The 16,736-nt window shown below is 47.9% G+C and overlaps 1 protein-coding gene across 2 annotated transcripts in view; it reads right to left on the reverse strand.

The window, feature by feature from the left end:
* Positions 1–16,699, reverse strand: part of plekhg7 (pleckstrin homology domain containing, family G (with RhoGef domain) member 7) — a 19,033-nt gene extending 2,334 nt beyond the window's left edge. Inside the window, exons 1-17 of one of the 2 annotated variants that reach the window (XM_047034206.1) lie at positions 16,605–16,699; positions 14,937–15,386; positions 13,369–14,142; positions 12,320–12,342; positions 8,465–8,583; positions 8,081–8,121; positions 7,618–7,719; positions 6,877–7,026; positions 5,863–5,958; positions 5,221–5,322; positions 4,774–4,887; positions 3,876–4,050; positions 2,694–2,809; positions 2,371–2,458; positions 2,018–2,097; positions 667–817; positions 12–109 (exon numbers count right to left, since the gene is read on the reverse strand). In XM_047034206.1, coding sequence (XP_046890162.1) covers positions 12–109; positions 667–817; positions 2,018–2,097; positions 2,371–2,458; positions 2,694–2,809; positions 3,876–4,050; positions 4,774–4,887; positions 5,221–5,322; positions 5,863–5,958; positions 6,877–7,026; positions 7,618–7,719; positions 8,081–8,121; positions 8,465–8,583; positions 12,320–12,342; positions 13,369–14,025 — 2,112 coding nt within the window. In that variant the 5' untranslated portion in view covers positions 14,026–14,142; positions 14,937–15,386; positions 16,605–16,699. Of the gene's footprint in view, positions 1–11; positions 110–666; positions 818–2,017; positions 2,098–2,370; positions 2,459–2,693; positions 2,810–3,875; positions 4,051–4,773; positions 4,888–5,220; positions 5,323–5,862; positions 5,959–6,876; positions 7,027–7,617; positions 7,720–8,080; positions 8,122–8,464; positions 8,584–12,319; positions 12,343–13,368; positions 14,143–14,825; positions 15,387–16,604 lie in introns of both variants that reach the window. The other variant, XM_047034205.1, reaches the window with a different exon arrangement.
* Positions 16,700–16,736: the final 37 nt, after the last annotated feature.

Raw genomic sequence — 16,736 nt, forward strand, 5'->3', positions numbered from 1 at the left:
GCTAGTCTTACCTTGACTGACTCGGAGGGAGCCTGGAGGATGAAGGCACCGATGTACTGCTGGTACCGGTTCTGGTGCATGAGGATGAAGGAGTGGGGCAGACCCGACGCTGAGAGGAGAGACACGTCAGATTACAGGACATTTATTCTCTCAACTGACACTTTTATACACAGTGGTAAGTTCAGCAGATCATCGAGGACAAGGAGTGCACAGTTCTAACAGTGTCACCATGGATACTGCCACCAAACAGTCAGTGCTTGACTGTCCGTTTGACAAAACAGCGCAGCAACATCGTGACTAAAATTCAACATCGTACACATAATTACGCGAAGAATTGAGAGACCACTGCACGTTCAACTGCAAGTTGAGAAGGACAATTCTGAGTGAGGAACAGAAGGGTAAAATGTGCAGTGGCATCTTAAATATAGATATAGATAGATAGACACAGAGGGAGAGAGAGAGAGAGAGAGAGAGAGAGAGAGAGAGAGAGAGAGAGAGAGAGAGAGAGAGAGAGAGAGAGAGAGAGAGAGAGAGAGAGAGAGAGAGAGAGAGAGAGAGAGAGAGAGAGAGAGAGAGAAAGAGAGAAAGAGAGAAAGAGAGAGAGAGAGAGAGCGAGCCAGCGGGTCATGGGGGCTGTATGGTTGGCTCTGTGGTTGGCACACCCACCAGTGGCATTGAGCTGGTCTACGTTCTTCATCTGCAGACGGTCGAGGGAGACGGGCTGGTCCAGGACGGTGAAGGTGCAGCCCTCCTTCAGCAGCTGCTCCAGCTCCTGGCTCTGGGCAGGCCGGAGAGAGTTCTGCTCCCCCACAGCCTTCTACAGCAGGCCCGGACACAGGAGGGTGGGAGAGGACCGGTGAGAGAGGAGAGAAGCCTTGTCAGTTTAACCAGGGCAGGGGTGTCAAACTCATTTTTAGGTAAAGGGCCGCATACTGCCCACTTTGATCTCAAGTGGGCCAGACCAATAAAATCATAGCATTATCAGATGTTGTCAGATGGCTGAGCGGTGAGGAAGTCAGGCTAGTAATCTGAAGGTTGCCAGTTCGATTCCCAGCCGTGCCAAATTATGTTGTGTCCTTGGGCAAGGCACTTCACCCTACTTGCCTCAGGGGGAATGCCCCTGTACTTACTGTAGTCGCTCTGGATAAGAGCGTCTGCTAAATTACTAAATGTAAATGACTAAATGTAAATGTAAATGCATTATAACGCATACATAACGACAATATTTCGAGATGTTTAAATCATTGGTGAAGGTTTTTGATGATAAACCCTATTTAAAGGTCTTTCTACAATAAACTAGAAACATAAAGATTTGCCTGGGCTCTCCTCTGTTGATTCCCTTGCTTTGTGACACGTTGGACATCAAATGCGTCACAAAGCAAGCAGCGAGCGTTGCTGCCTGTGCCAATAAGCACTTCTGCCAATTACTGGATCGATTAAAACAATTACTAAACGTTTCTACTCATAAAACCTGCATATTCTTAATAGACATTTGGATTCGGAATAGCAGTTACTTTTATAGAAATACGATTTATGTCTTTCTGTAATTTTCAAACTTAGCAAAGACATCCCACGGGCCGATCTGGACGCCCTGGTGGGCCGTATGTTTGATACCCCTGAACTACAGCAAGTGAGAAAACGAGGGAGAAAGAAAGAGAGAGACAGAGAGAGAAAGTGGGAGAGACATTTGGAGGGAGAGAGAGAGAGAGACTGACAGAGAGAGAGAGACAGACATTTGGAGGGAGAGAGAGAGAGACAGAGAGAGAGACACATTTGGAGGGAGAGAGAGACAGAGAGAGACATTTGGAGGGAGAGAGACAGAGAGTCAGAGAGAGAGAGACAGAGAGACATTTGGAGGGAGAGAGAGAGAGAGACGGAGAGAGAGACGGAGAGAGAGACAGAGAGAGACAGAGAGAGAAACAGAGAGAGAGAGAGACAGAGAGAGAGACAGAGAGAGACAGAGACAGAGAAAGATTTGGAGGGAGAGACACAGAGAGGGGACATTAGAATGCCCCACCTTCTTATTCCTCTTGATCTTGGTGATCAGCAGGAACTCATCAAACAGGAACAGGTAGACATCGATCAGCTTGGGGTTGTCTGGCAACACAGCACAAAGCAGGTGTTTAACGCTCTGAAGCAACAAGCAGGTCATCATTACAATAACGATCGTGTCCTCCACAGTCTGAACCAAGATCGAAACATACATGCAGTTTAAAAACAAACATACATCTAAACATACACATACAGTACTGTGCTAAGGTCTTAAGCACCGACAACTGGACAAGAAATCCATACATACATGCAGTTCTAAATGGACATCAACATACGGTATATCTAAACGGACACGCGTGCATATGCTGCCGTACAGACCTGTAAGGACCAACCTGCCCTCAAACAGCAGGCTGCGATGGGAGATAAGGTTCTCCAGGGTCACCGCCTTCACCAGGTGCTTCAGGTTCTGCCCAGAAAGCAGGGGAGACACTCGGGTCACGGTACGCATATATTGTCATCACGACAACATCAGCACGCATCGTTTCTTTATCAGTATCTGGCGACACAATCTACGCCTTATCTACCATAATACTCTTCCTCTAACCCTGTGGCACTGTTGTTCTGTAAGGTGTCTTCTAATCTTAAAGCATTCTGAGAACGTAGATAAGGAAGCATTCAAAAACAAATGCACGTGCGCGCACCTCAGGGACGAAGGCCCGCTTGTCCCTCTCCCACACAGGCAGCCACACCAGCGCGTCTCTCAGCTGCTTGACTTTCTGGTAGTTCTCCAGCCATTTCACCTTGCCTTCCAGGTCACCTGCACAGACAGAGAGCAAACACAGAAAGTAAGAAAAAAAAAAAAAAAAAAAAGAATTAACTGTAGTTATGGTCAACCGGGATAAAAAGACAAGCAACCCAACAACCCTAAAAGTTTCTGGCAAATGCTTAGGTTGTGTGTAGTTGTCATAGGTTAGCGACAGTTGATGAGTTAATGTGTCGGCATCTTTCATTCTGTCACTGAAACATCCTCCCTCTGCGCAGTGTGAGGAAGGCTGTGTGGTGTGTCAGATAGGAAACATTCTCCCTCTACACAGGGTGACAAAGGCTGTCAGTTATGAGCGTGATTAGTTTCACACACGCACAAACCCTCTGGGTTCAGGAGTGCCATGGTTAGTTAACGTGCCACTCCCCAGAGTGCCACCCACCCTCCACCTCGTCCTGGGCATGTGACACACCCTGCTGATCTGGCTATGGGAAATAACTCTCAAAAGGACCGTGAGGCGTGATTGGGTGGTTGCCCAGAATGAATTTTGAATTCAATTGAACAGGTGGAATACAGGAGCCCGGCAGGTTGCACCTCGAGACTTTCTCTTCCAACCTGCAGTTGCCTCATTGACCTCCCCCCCACCCCCCCCCCCCACACACACACACACACTTAGCCTGTCCAAGTCAACTCTTCTGTCAAGTAAGAGAACTCCCCCTCACATCTCCATGTCCCCTCTCATCATGGTGACAGGGACTACACTGTTTGCTCACTGTCAAGACTCGCCATGTTGTGCCTCTCAGAGTTGGGACACATGGGTCATATGAGAGCTGGATCTGTTGATAGACGCCCCTATTCTGCTGTCAGTGTGCCGTGAGGCGCTCAGCCAGAGAACCGGACAGACACGCCGATGATAACTCCCCTTACAAACACACAGAGGAAAGCCCGGCTCTCTGTGTACAAGTTCTTGTTTTTACAGCAGAAACTCCAGACAGGTGCTGCTGGCCTGGATGAGTACTCACGGCTCACGTTCTGCCAGTTACGTGTTTCGTGTGTCAACAAATCTAGACGTTTGAGTGACGGTCAGGTGGTGCGTGTGTATAGAGGAGCGGCTTCTCACATATGGAGGTTTCTACTTGCTCGGCCACCCTCCGGAGGGCCCCCTCTTCCTCCTCGGCCCGGCTCCTCTTCCCAACGTTCCTCAGCAGGAGCGGGTAGCGAGTCAGGCGCTGTAACGGCGCCACCAGCAGGTCGCGCAGCTGCAGCCTCCGGCACTGCTGGTTTCTCTCACACCACTGAGGAGAACCGAGAGAAGGAGACAATGGGGATTTCAGCCGGGGTCAAAGAGGAGGCGAGACAGGGGGGAGAGGTTTCGGTTAAGGAGAACAAGAGAAGGGAGAGCGAGAGAAGGAGGAGAGAGTGAGTAGGTGGGCTGAGGGAGGTGAGAGAAAGCACTAGGTTAAGTATAGGGTGGGATAACAAGGGGGGGGGGAGAGGGAGAAGAGAGAGGGAGGTCAGGGGGTAAGGGGGGAGGTGAGCGGGGGGGGGGGGAGAGAATGTAGTCGAGGAAGAAAAATGATCTTCAAGAAGTAAAAAAACAACAAAGTCAGAAAAGAGGGTGAGTGAGGGAGGGGGAGACAATGGCGAAAGACAAACCATCACATTCCGATCCCCTAAGAGCCCCACTGACTGTCAACAGGCCTCCCAGCCTCTACCAAACAAGCCTCTCACAGCCTCGACTCATGCGCGGTTGTCAAGGGGACACACAGGCCTCTCTAGCGCTCCCCCGCTCTGGTTGACAGGCTGGGTTACTGCCTGGTTTACAGGCTGGGTTACTGCCTGGTTGACAGGCTGGGTTACAGCCTGGTTGACAGGCTGGGTTACTGCCTGGTTGACAGGCTGGGTTACTGCCTGGTTGACAGGCTGGGTTACAGCCTGGTTGACAGGCTGGGTTACTGCCTGATTGACAGGCTGGGTTACTGCCTGATTGACAGGCTGATGCAGCAGTCCGGCAGTACCTTGACGTAGCTACCAAAGTCCTCTCTGTGTTTGAGGCTGTCGACGTAGAGCAGGGCTGTGGAGTAGTTGAGGCAGTACTTCTGGAGACAGCAACAGATGTTCTCACGGAATGCCTGCTGACACACACACACACACACACACGTGCGTTCATTGTTAACATTATCAAGTTATGGTCCAATCGGGTAAGTCACATAAATCACTGTTGTATCTTTTTGGGGCAGGTCACTGAAGGGATAGCGTGCTTAATCAAAGATTATCGATTTATAGATTGATTCTTGCTCAATTCTTTATCACATAGGAGTTCACTCCAGCTTGACAAGCCTGGGCGTTGGTAACAGAGCGGAGCGCTGGCTGTGTATGTGCAAATGGCTACATGCAGAAGTGTGTTTCCGTGTGTGTGTGTGTGTGTGTGTGTGTGTGTGTGTGTGTGTGTGTGCTGTCCTTGCCTTGGTGAGGAGGTCCAGCAGAGATCCTTCTCCCTCAGTCTCACTGCTCCCCCAGGAGTCCCTGATGGCGTGCAGCAAGGTGCACAGGAACCCATAGCTCACCTGCGGACCGACAACAACCAAACATGACATCATCACCCCGTCTCCACTGCTTACTGAACGCTCGGAGCACAGGGGTCACATGACAGCTCAGAGCAAGGTTCGAGGTTCAAGGTTCAACTGCTGGCGAGCGACATACGCGGCAGTGTCCTCCTCCTCACAGACGGCTTCCAACGTCTAGGTAGCATCCTCATTCACGCACAATCGAAGACATACACAACCATTACCATCCTGCTATGACTTGACTTCCTGTCACCACCAAATCAGTACAACCCCTGGCTACTCCTACCAACCCTCCACTCACTACTCAGCATGCACACCGCGGGGCTGCCAAGCATTGTCTACAGTTAAAGTGTCACTTCCATTGCTTCCAGAAAAAATCATTTAAACCCAATTAGTTCCAAAGAAAAAGAAAATACCTCTGGAACTTGTATTTTAGTGTAAATCTGAAACGAGGAGGTTTGTCAGACCGCGGAACGCTGGTGCCAGGCCGTGGTCTGTGAAGTTCCTAAAGGCCCAGCAGCGTGACAGAGGCAGGCTCACCAGACACAGCTCTTTGAGGTTGGCAAACAGCCGCCAAGAGTCCACATCCGATAGACAGTCCTGGACCTGCAGGTTGACTAGGGTGGTCTGGAACACCTGAGAAAGAAAGACAGAGACAGAAAGAAAGACAGAGAGAGAAAGAAAGACAGAGAGAGAAAGAAAGACAGAGACAGAAAGAAAGACAGAGAGAGAAAGAAAGACAGAGAGAGAAAGAAAGACAGAGAGAGAAAGAAAGACAGAGAGAGAAAGAAAGACAGAGAGAGAAAGAAAGACAGAGAGAGAGAGACAGACAGAGAGAGAAATAAAGACAGAGACAGAAAGAAAGACAGAGAGAGAAAGAAAGACAGAGAGAGAAAGAAAGACAGAGACAGAAAGAAAGACAGAGAGAGAAAGAAAGACAGAGACAGAAAGAAAGACAGAGACAGAAAGAAAGACAGAGAGAGAAAGAAAGACAGAGAGAGAAAGAAAGACAGAGACAGAAAGAAAGACAGAGAGAGAAAGAAAGACAGAGAGAGAAAGAAAGACAGAGAGAGAAAGAAAGACAGAGACAGAAAGAAAGACAGAGAGAGAAAGAAAGACAGAGAGAGAAAGAAAGACAGAGAGAGAAAGAAAGACAGAGAGAGAAAGAAAGACAGAGACAGAAAGAAAGACAGAGAGAGAAAGAAAGACAGAGAGAGAAAGAAAGACAGAGAGAGAGAGACAGACACGGAAATACATCCTTATAAAAATAAAGGAACTACAACCATAACCCTATATTTGCTTTTCTAATTCGCTAACAATGGAGGCCGTGACATTTCAGGACAAAACGACTTGCTGGATTTCTTAAGGTTGTGGCTCACACCTAGCTTGGTCTTTAACCTCTGTATTGAGGAAGGCCAAGCCTGTTTCAAAGTGTGTTTGAGGGTGTGTGTGTGAGAGCAAGATGCTGTGGGACTAGGTGTGGAGGATGTGCGAGTGGGACAGAAAGAGAGAGAGATAATGTGGGTGTGTGTGTGTTTTGGTGGAGTCTGTCACCTCTTTAAGCACCATGAGCTGGTCCAGGAAGTAGACACATTCACTGGTGAAAAGCTCCCATATGGCTTCCTGCTTCTTGTAGTCCCGGGGGTCCGAGTCGGGCCTTCTCTGGAGGGACTGGTCCTGGAGGAACTCTCCCAGCGAGCAGTCCTGAGGCCGCAGGCACGGACCCACCGAGAACAGAGAAGTGCCATGTCAGTCTTGTCAATGATTCCATCAAATGATCAATCACAGTTGTCCCTCCCTTCTAGGTGAGGCCCTTTCAGTACCCCTTCCTGGTCAGAGCCACCTAGTGTGTGTGTGTGTGCGTGTGTGTGTGCGCGTGTTAGGCACAGCTACTGTTTATTTTGCTATGTCACTAGCCTCTTTCTGATTTATGAGCATCCACGGTTGCTATGTATGATAGCTAGGAACAAAGTCTGTTTTTTTCCCTTGGTGCATTCGAAGGGAGCCTCCCTGCACCTGAGGGAAATCCAATGATGTTAAACTGTCACCTGTCCTGTGTGTCTATTGACCTGACCTGGGTAAACCCCAGAGACAAATGACAAGAAAAGGTTTGAAAGTAACGAGGGTGCTTATGATTTGTCACACCTATGGGACGCTACATTGGTTTCACTGCAGTGGCTAAGTCAAATCGATCCGACCCAAGTGTTTTTGGGGCCAGGTCTGCAGACAACATAGACGGCCTATCGGGCCGGAGCTGAGCCTCGAATGAAGCGGACCCGAAGCCTCGCCCTTCACCTTGTACTTCTGGAAGTCCGAGTCTCTCCAGTCCTGTACTTGCTCCCCGGAGAGGCATTTCTCAACGTCAGCTGCTGTGCGTGTCTGAGCCTTCCCTTTTTTCTGACAGGAGACAACCAACACAGCCAGCTAGAACATTCCTTTGATTTACACTCTGCCATGAGGGTGCCCATTTGTCAAAGAGAAAGTGCATGCATGACAAATAAACCGCAATGTTCAAATATTTGTTGCTCTATTAAGATGACATGGGTAAACACCTTCAACTGAGTATTTGAGATGGATGGTGTTTTCACTTGTAAAGCGTTGAGTAATACTGAACTTTGTGATAGACAGGGAAACGATATGAGCTCTGACAAGTGGGTCAGAGAACAATGTTCATTCCACCTCGCCGAAGCAAAGGAAGGGCATCACAGAACATTCCAGAACACACAACACGCCGTGCAAAAACAACACAACAACCTACCGTGCTACGTCGGGAAAAGGGCCACTTGGATTTCTTTGTATCTGTTGAAAATGTGAAAAACAAGATTGAGATGATCTACTTGGGTACATGTAAAGATATCTGAGGTTGTGAAGGAAGGACAGACAATTGAATCCAAAAGGATGCACAAGCTTGGAGTGGCCTCACACATTAAAAGTAAACATTGATGCATTCCTAATGATAATAGGTATGCTGTGGTTTGGGTGGATCAACCTTGACAAAGACGGATGAAGGGGAAAGTAGATGAAGAGAGATATAGAGGGAGAGAGAGAAATAGAGAGAAAAGAAAGAAAGGAAGAAAAACAGTGCCTGAGAGAAGAAGAGAGATGGCGGAGGGAGAATGTAAAAACTCGGAAGCAGTTTAACCTGAGAAGTTGGAGCTGTTTAATATGTCTGCCACTCCATTGGACACAAACAGGTCACCAGGGGAAACGTCCAATCCTGGCAGGCTGACCACCACAGAGCTCCGCCTCCGCTCCTGCAGTCTGGTAGAGGAGGAAGAGACAAGCGCAGAATAGTGGAGAGGATGGAGAGGAAGAGAGCACAGGGGGAAACTATTAATAGAAAGGTTAAACGCAGAGAAAAGGGAAGGCCAATTTAGTGTAATGTCCTTTTAAACTAAATAAACCAGATGAATCACAGTGTTTTATGACACACAGAGGGGTATGCGTGCACATACGTGTGCAATAGACACAGGATATCCATGTTTCTTTCTCCTCGTCAACTCAGGAAATAACAGAATTCCTGTTTGGCATTTCCACATTGTTGAGATACCACTTGCACCTCTCTACTGCATGTTGTTTAGTAACATAAGGTTACTACACGTAGCATGCTGGGGGCCAAGTGAAGCACAACCACACATTGCATGTCGGGCTACTTCCTTTAGTAAAAGTAGAGAGGGCCATGGCAGATCTCCTGGGACACTACCAGCAGGGTGGACCAGAGAGAGGAGCTAACTAGGAGATACCAGCAGGGTGGACCAGAGAGAGGAGCTAACTAGGAGATACCAGCAGGGTGGACCAGAGAGAGGAGCTAACTAGGAGATACCAGCAGGGTGGACCAGAGAGAGGAGATAACTAGGAGATACCAGCAGGGCCAGAGAGAGGAGCTAACTAGGAGATACCAGCAGGGTGGACCAGAGAGAGGAGATAACTGGGAGATACCAGCAGGGCCAGAGAGAGGAGCTAACTAGGAGATACCAGCAGGGTGGACCACAAAGAGGAGCTAACTAGGAGATACCAGCAGGGTGCACCACAAAGAGGAGCTAACTAGGAGATACCAGCAGGGTGCACCAGAGAGGGGAGCTAACTAGGAGATACCAGCAGGGTGGACCAGAGAGAGGAGTTAACTAGGAGATACCAGCAGGGTGGACAAGAAAGAAGAGATAACTAGAAGATACCAGCAGGGCCAGAGAGAGGAGCTAACTAGGAGATACCAGCAGGGCCAGAGAGAGGAGCTAACTAGGAGATACCAGCAGGGTGGACCAGAAAGAGGAGCTAACTAGGAGATACCAGCAGGGTGGACCAGAGAGAGGAGCTAACTAGGAGATACCAGCAGGGTGGACCAGAGAGAGGAGCTAACTAGGAGATACCAGCAGGGTGGACCAGAGAGAGGAGCTAACTAGGAGATACCAGCAGGGCCAGAGAGAGGAGCTAACTAGGAGATACCAGCAGGGTGGACCAGAGAGAGGAGCTAACTAGGAGATACCAGCAGGGCCAGAGAAAGAAGCTAGCTAGGAGATACCAGCAGGGTGGACCAGAGAGAGGAGCTAACTAGGAGATACCAGCAGGGTGGACCAGAGAGAGGAGCTATCAAGGAGATACCAGCAGGGTGGACCAGAGAGAGGAGCTAACTAAGAGATACCAGACAAGGAGAGCAGACCAGAGCAGGAGAAACCGAGTTTCAGCACTGGCCCTCCTGCAGGCCATCTACAAACACACCTTGTTTGACATCTCAAGTGTCAATATTCACGAAACACTACTGACTAATGAACAATGACAAACGGATGACCCATTAGCTGTTCATATAACGTCTCAGAGTCTGATTTGTAACATTATACGTTGCAACATATCCACTACAGTATCGAATGAAGTTTCATATCTACACAGTCACGGTTTAAAGTGTTATGTTTTGCCTGACAAAGCGACATAGCTCTTACTGTCTCTCCCCTTCTGGAATATACTTAAGAAAGCAGAGAGCTACAGCAGTAGAACAGCCTGTTGGCAGGGTTAGGTGAACCCAACACCAACCTGCTGGTCTGGTTCTACCTCTGCTCGAGGTTATTCTTCTGACTGCTTCAGATCCCTCTCTCTGCATGACTCGGTCACTGCTAGTTGGAAATGCAGCTGGGGGCCAGGGTTACAAGCTGATGCAAACGTTAAAGAGCACATGACCCAGCGAACACACACGCACTAAACCTCTTAGATAAGGAAGATACCATGACACGGAAAGCAGATCAAACACAACCATAACATGTCGTCCCCGTCCCCCCCCCAGGACATGAAGGATACACTGTTTGCTTATAAATGGCGTGTTTGAAGGTTATCTAGACGTGACACCAGGCCCTGAAGAAGATCAGCCAGCTGCTCTGCTCACCTCTACTCCCTGCTAGGGTGATGACATCGTGACAACAGCCCACATATGGGAACCATTTAACATAGCATGGAAGTACTTTGTTCTGGTTTATTCTTTTGCTGTGATTCCTGGCACCCATTTAGATCAAATGAGGATGTTGCAGGGAGAGCGTATCACTCGTGGACATCCCCATGTCAGTGCTCTGTACTGGCCGGAGTACATCTGTCTCTTACCAAACCTTCTGTATTGAGGCTTATGTCGACCAAGAGCAAACTGACAGACTTGATCCCACAGAAGGCTATGGCCACAGGGCTAACGATGCACACCTGACTGACATTGAGCAAGTCAGTTAAGCCAAGAGGGCCACGTCTTCAGTCTTCTGCTGAGTTCTTGAGGTCGTCAGATGGCCGTGGTTCTCTGTACTAAAGGGGACCATGATCCGGAACCATCTCCGCATCCCCAGATTCATAACAGCCCCGTGACAGACGCAGAGCTGAGTTGGCAAGAAAACAGTATCAAGTCCCACAATCCTCTATTTTATTTTTGGTATCCATCCACTATGTATTTCATGTGGGATAGTAAATCATAGTTTATGATTGATCCTGCTGTTATTGTTGTTGTATAATGAATCATGTGACGACAGACCTATTAGCTCATTGGTTTGCATTATGCACTTTTACAATTTCATCATCAAATGGAGGATTGAGGAAAAGGTGATTTTTGAGAAGAAGTGCCCCTTTAAATCAACACCTAAGAGACACAACAGAACGTGGCTGTGGCGTTGCATGCGGATCTTCCTAAACCAGGTCACTGTTAATTGCAGTATATTTCCTCTACGTACCACAATGCACCTTGTCCCTGCGTGTCCAGTCAGAATGCTCTCACTGTGGTCAGGGACCCAGATACTGGCCTCGCTCAGAAAGGGCCTCTTTGTTCCCCGGAATCTGAATCCCCTGAACGAGGAATCAAAAGAAATACGTTCTGTCCGAAGGGCTACTGTAGCCGGGCCACAAGGATGGGGGCCACGGCCAGTGCTTCGCTGTAGGGACAAAAGCTGCCTAATTAACCACTAGAGAGACGAGCCTGGAGGCCCATTAAGAGGAGGGAGGATGGCGAGAGGAAGAACAGCCCTAATGAGCGTTTGTCTAGTCCACTCAGAACCATGGGACTCTCATAACTCAAGTCCTTGAGCTCATGGGACGGCTAACAAAGGCCCAGCACAATGAATGCACAATGGGGCTTCCTCTGCCCAGGGTCCACTCATTCCCTGTGTAGAAACGGCTCTCCATCTCGGGCCAAAGGTCCGATCAGAACACGAGATGTTTCCCTACAAACACATTCCTGGATTACTGGGAACCCAATTTCACTGAATGGGAGATGTTGCGAAACAGCCACGGAACAACAGATTCTGATACAAACTGGGAACTTGGCTACGGAGCTGTTTGCTTCATCCATTTAAAACAACAAAAACAAAAAGCCTTTGGTGTGACACTGTCCCCCTGTTCCGTAACGTGCACTAGTTACTGTTCAGACGCAGACTGTTAAAGGCAAATTTCCATGCAAATAGCCGTTCACACAGGGTGAGGTGAGGATACTTCTGGGGAGGCCAAGTGGGCATGCAAAGACATTCAAATAAAACACACCTACCTTTTATGACAAGGCTCCTTTTCCTGCCGAGAGAGGAAAACAAACGCATGAGATACGGTATCGTCTATCAAGACCTGAGAGAACTTAATCAATACACTATTATAACTTCATCATAATATGTTGACTTCTGTAGCTTTGGGACGACTGAACTATTTTTCATTTGATGAGACTAGAAGTGTGTGAACAATGTACATACGCACCCATCCGAACTTCTTTCATTGCGGCAGTGTATGTAAACATGCTTATGCTGAACATCCTGTGTGAACTAATCAAATCAACGATCATCTAGGGACTTACGAGGTAGCTTTGTTTAAATCACTGCTGAACAGGCCTCCTCCTCCTAGATTACTAGATCACTTTCAAACAACTTCCAAAGTGAGTCAATGTTCTAAGTGGTCGCTTGAATTCAAAAGAGTCTGATCTTGGGGCAGAACGTCCAAGCTCTATTGAGAATGTGCGCTGGTGAATACTGGGCCCTAATAAATAGCCCCCCGTCTCCTCCACTCCCCATTATATTCCTAAATTGCCCGCTGACCCCTTCTATTATTGGAGGGTGGGGGGGTGGGGGTGAGGGGGGCTCTTGAGTTTGGCAGGTGGGGGCCCACGGAGGACCCTTCCCAGGAACACAGCCTGTTGGGGCTGGGCTGTCAGGCCATGTAACTGCTGATTCATTTGCTGCCTAAAGCTGGCATTGTCAGCGCCCACCACAGGAGTCTGGGGGGGGGGACAGGAGGCCACTACCAGGATGGAGAGAGCAATTACAGGACATCAAATCTATAGACTGAAGATCTTATCTATAGGGTTGACCTCTGGTCTATAGGGCTGTGGTCGGATATATGTTACAGTGTAGTACCGTCTGCATACAGGGCTAGACGGCATCTTTAAGAGGTGAACTCTATCGAACCCTTTCAGCGCTGGGGTACTGCACATAGCTCCATCGTTTAGGTTCCCTAGTCATTGGGGACGTTTGGTTCTCTGTGCGATTCATAAATGTCTAACACAAGCAAGTTCAATCTCCAGTGGAGGAGAGTATGGTCGTGGGCCCTCACCTGGTCCTCCCTGTCCAGGCAGTCTTTACTGGAGCTTTGCCGGGCGTTTAAAGACGCTTGTCTCGTGTGAACCATGCCATTGTCCAGCGTTTTGGACCTGTGTGAAAATCTGGGGTTGTCCTGGCTAGATGACGAGTCTGGCGCACTGTCATGGTGGCTTCCTGTGTCGGAGAGAGGGCTGGCAGCCAGCGGAGACATCAGCCTGTGGGGGGGGGAGAGGGGACCGATGGGGGAGAAGGTATCGCCGAGGCTGGCCTCTTCCTGCGTGCTCTCCATCCTCATGGAGTCCCGGAAGTCCATGATGGGCCTCCGCGTGCTCCTCATTCTCCTCAGGGTGGGCGAGGTGGAGATCCGAGCCGGGGCCTGCCGATCGAACTGGAACAGAGGAGCCACTAAGCTGTCGCTGTCCAACGAGAGGCTCTGTTTGAGTTTGGAGTGTGTCCGGGTCAAATCGATGTGCATGATGACAGGGTTGCTGGTCTGGGTCTCCTTGTCTTCGCGCGACCCTGCGGTGGTTTGCGTCTGGACTTCAGACACACCTTTGGACACCAGGTCTTCATTCTGGTGCCATTCAATATAACTCCAGTCTAAGGTTTTCTCTCCATCCTGTCCATTCTCCTTCAGCACAGTCACCTGTTTCAGTGCAGTTTCAGACATCTTGTGCAAAAAGTCATTGCAGGCTATTAAGACTTTAGAAAAAGGCTGGTCTCTGTCCTCTGTCCCAGGTGAGTTGGAAGCAGGAGGTGATTCCGGGGGATTCCAAAGAGAGTTCAACTATAAAAAAGTACCAGGGAAACGATGAAAAATTTAGTCTATTAGCTGTAGCCTTGTCTATTATTACGCAAATTAACAATCCGGGCACTCAGTCAAAACCTAGACTAATCTGTTTAAAATGGATTTGTCCGGAGTTTAGTCCATGTTGAGAAACTCCAAGGTGAAGTTATGTACGCAAGCTTAGTGCGATGAGCCGAACGGTATGAAAGCCGTTTGGTATAGACTAAATGGTAAACGCAATTTGAAGATACAGCAGAATAGGTGTTTCTCAAGCCCTACGCCGTTTGTGTATTATGTAGTATGTCTTACTGTCTAATGGAACAGTCCAGAAGACCAAAAAATATTACATTAATTTAGATTAGGCTGATTTAACATATCTAGGGTAGCCGAGCTTATAACACGGTGACAAAGTATCAACTCGGTCATGCCTTGACAGTTGAGCGTGGGAAACAAAGAGCACCTGAACAACATTCAGAAACCTCGGATTTGTCGACCAACCTATTCGTAAACAAAGACAGTTTCAAGCAATGCAAGTTTCAACGAAACATAATATATTCTACACACGTACATGATGGGATCTCCAATATCTCTTCTTTTTTTAATAGCCTGGATAATAACGATTATAGTGACATCCCTAAACCACGAGGTGAATATAAGGTTGGAATGGGAAAAAGGGTACTTACCAAGTTTAAATCAAATAATAATCGTCGTGTGGTAGGCTATCTTATTTCAAAACAGCCATTCATTTTTCAAGTTTGTAAGCATGGAACTACAGCGACGCTATGTTTACTTACGGCAGTAAGTTGCTGTGTCTTGTCGGGTATTCAGTAGCAACGGATCATCCGCTTGCTTTTAGCGACTGCTGGGGAGGGCTGAAGGTTGATCCGTGTGACCGCCCGCCCAGCGAGAGGAAAACTAGCCAAATGCTGGGGGGCAGCATCGACGTCTGTTCCTACTCATAGGACAAAGCTCAGAGAGATTTGTGAAATACCTTGGACGGATTACGTATGTGATTAATGCTGTCGTATCAAAAATATAAACGAGAGGAATTAGAAAGTTTAATGGAAAATTGTAGTGACATCCCACACAGACTGAAAAGAGACCCATTTTTGTTGTTGTCAGGGCGGGACGGACAACAATGGTGCATGATAGAAGCTGTTGTCATCATCGAGCTAGGGCAATTAAGGTGTGTGTTCTCTTGTAGTGGCGGGGTGATGGTAGGGATTGGGGTGCAGCGTGTGTGTCTGAGAGAGATTTAAAGACAGAGGTTAGGATGACAGAATAGGTAGTGGTTATAAATACTGGACTCTTGCCTTTAGGCGGACCATAGCTACTTATTTGAGAGCATGTGCAAAACAACAAACTGAAGAACAGTTTTTATTAAAGCAAACAGGATGTCTACAACATGTAAATCTCACGCATTTGCTGTGAGACTCAAGCATTTCAACCAGGTATCACTCTCACGTTAGGCCCAGACACCTTGTAATATCTCACGCATCTCAACCAAGTAAGGGATAACTTGTCCCGATACAATTAATGAACGAGGCGCACACCCAAACCAAACGTTGACATGTATGGTAATCTCACGACAAACTTTTGATTAAAAAAACTTGAGAGCATTGCTCCTAACGGTGTGCACCTGTAAGACACAGCTAGCCAATGTCCGTTGCTACAATGTTGAAAGTTATGCGGCAGGTGTGCTTTCTAAACTTGACCGCCAGAGGGAGACTAATACCAAGATACGGTTATGCAATCGTTGTATGCAAATGAGAAGTCTCATGTTTCTTTGATGACTTTAGGCTGTCGATTTGTGTACTGAACTGAGTCGAATGTTTACCCAAAACCTTCCCTCTGTGGCCAGCTATTGTAACCTCACCAGTAATCATATATTTGAAGGGCCTCTTATCCTGCAGAATCGCATTACCACGCAGACTAACAAAAAAGCTTGTTTTCTTCTTTGCGTGACCAAACATAGACTAGACGGTTGACCTATGACTAAAATCATTATGTAATGTATGTAGCATATTACTTGAAAATTCAACATCAACGGTTCTCATTATATACGTTGTATGTCACCTGCCTTTATTTAAAACTGAAAGCTTGATGTCACAGGATTCATTCATATTTGGTTTAGATCAGGGGTGTCGAACTCCGGTCCTCGAGGGCCGCTGTCCTGCATGTTTTAGATGTTTCCCTGCTCCAACACACCTGATTCAATTAAAAGGGTTGTTATAACGACCATTCATTCGAATCAGGTGAGCTGGATCAGGGAAACATCTAAAACATGCAGGACAGCGGCCCTCGAGGACCGGAGCTCGACACCCCTGGTTTAGATTCAAACTATTTCAAACACGCGCACAAACACACACCTAATACATCCTACGCACACACGCACACGCACAGACATACTACATAGGCCCGCATATAAGATATAGCCGACCCCATCGCATAAACATATTTACCAGTCAAGTTCTTAGGTTCTGGTAATGGTTGAAAGAACAATGTGAGCTTCCCTGCATTCTGAAAACAAAGTCTTGAAAATCGTGTTTTACCATATGCCATTATGCACATTGCACAACTTTACACCGTGCAGA

The sequence above is a fragment of the Hypomesus transpacificus genome, chromosome 14, assembly GCF_021917145.1.
Source record: "Hypomesus transpacificus isolate Combined female chromosome 14, fHypTra1, whole genome shotgun sequence".
Classification (NCBI taxonomy): Eukaryota; Metazoa; Chordata; class Actinopteri; order Osmeriformes; family Osmeridae; genus Hypomesus; species Hypomesus transpacificus.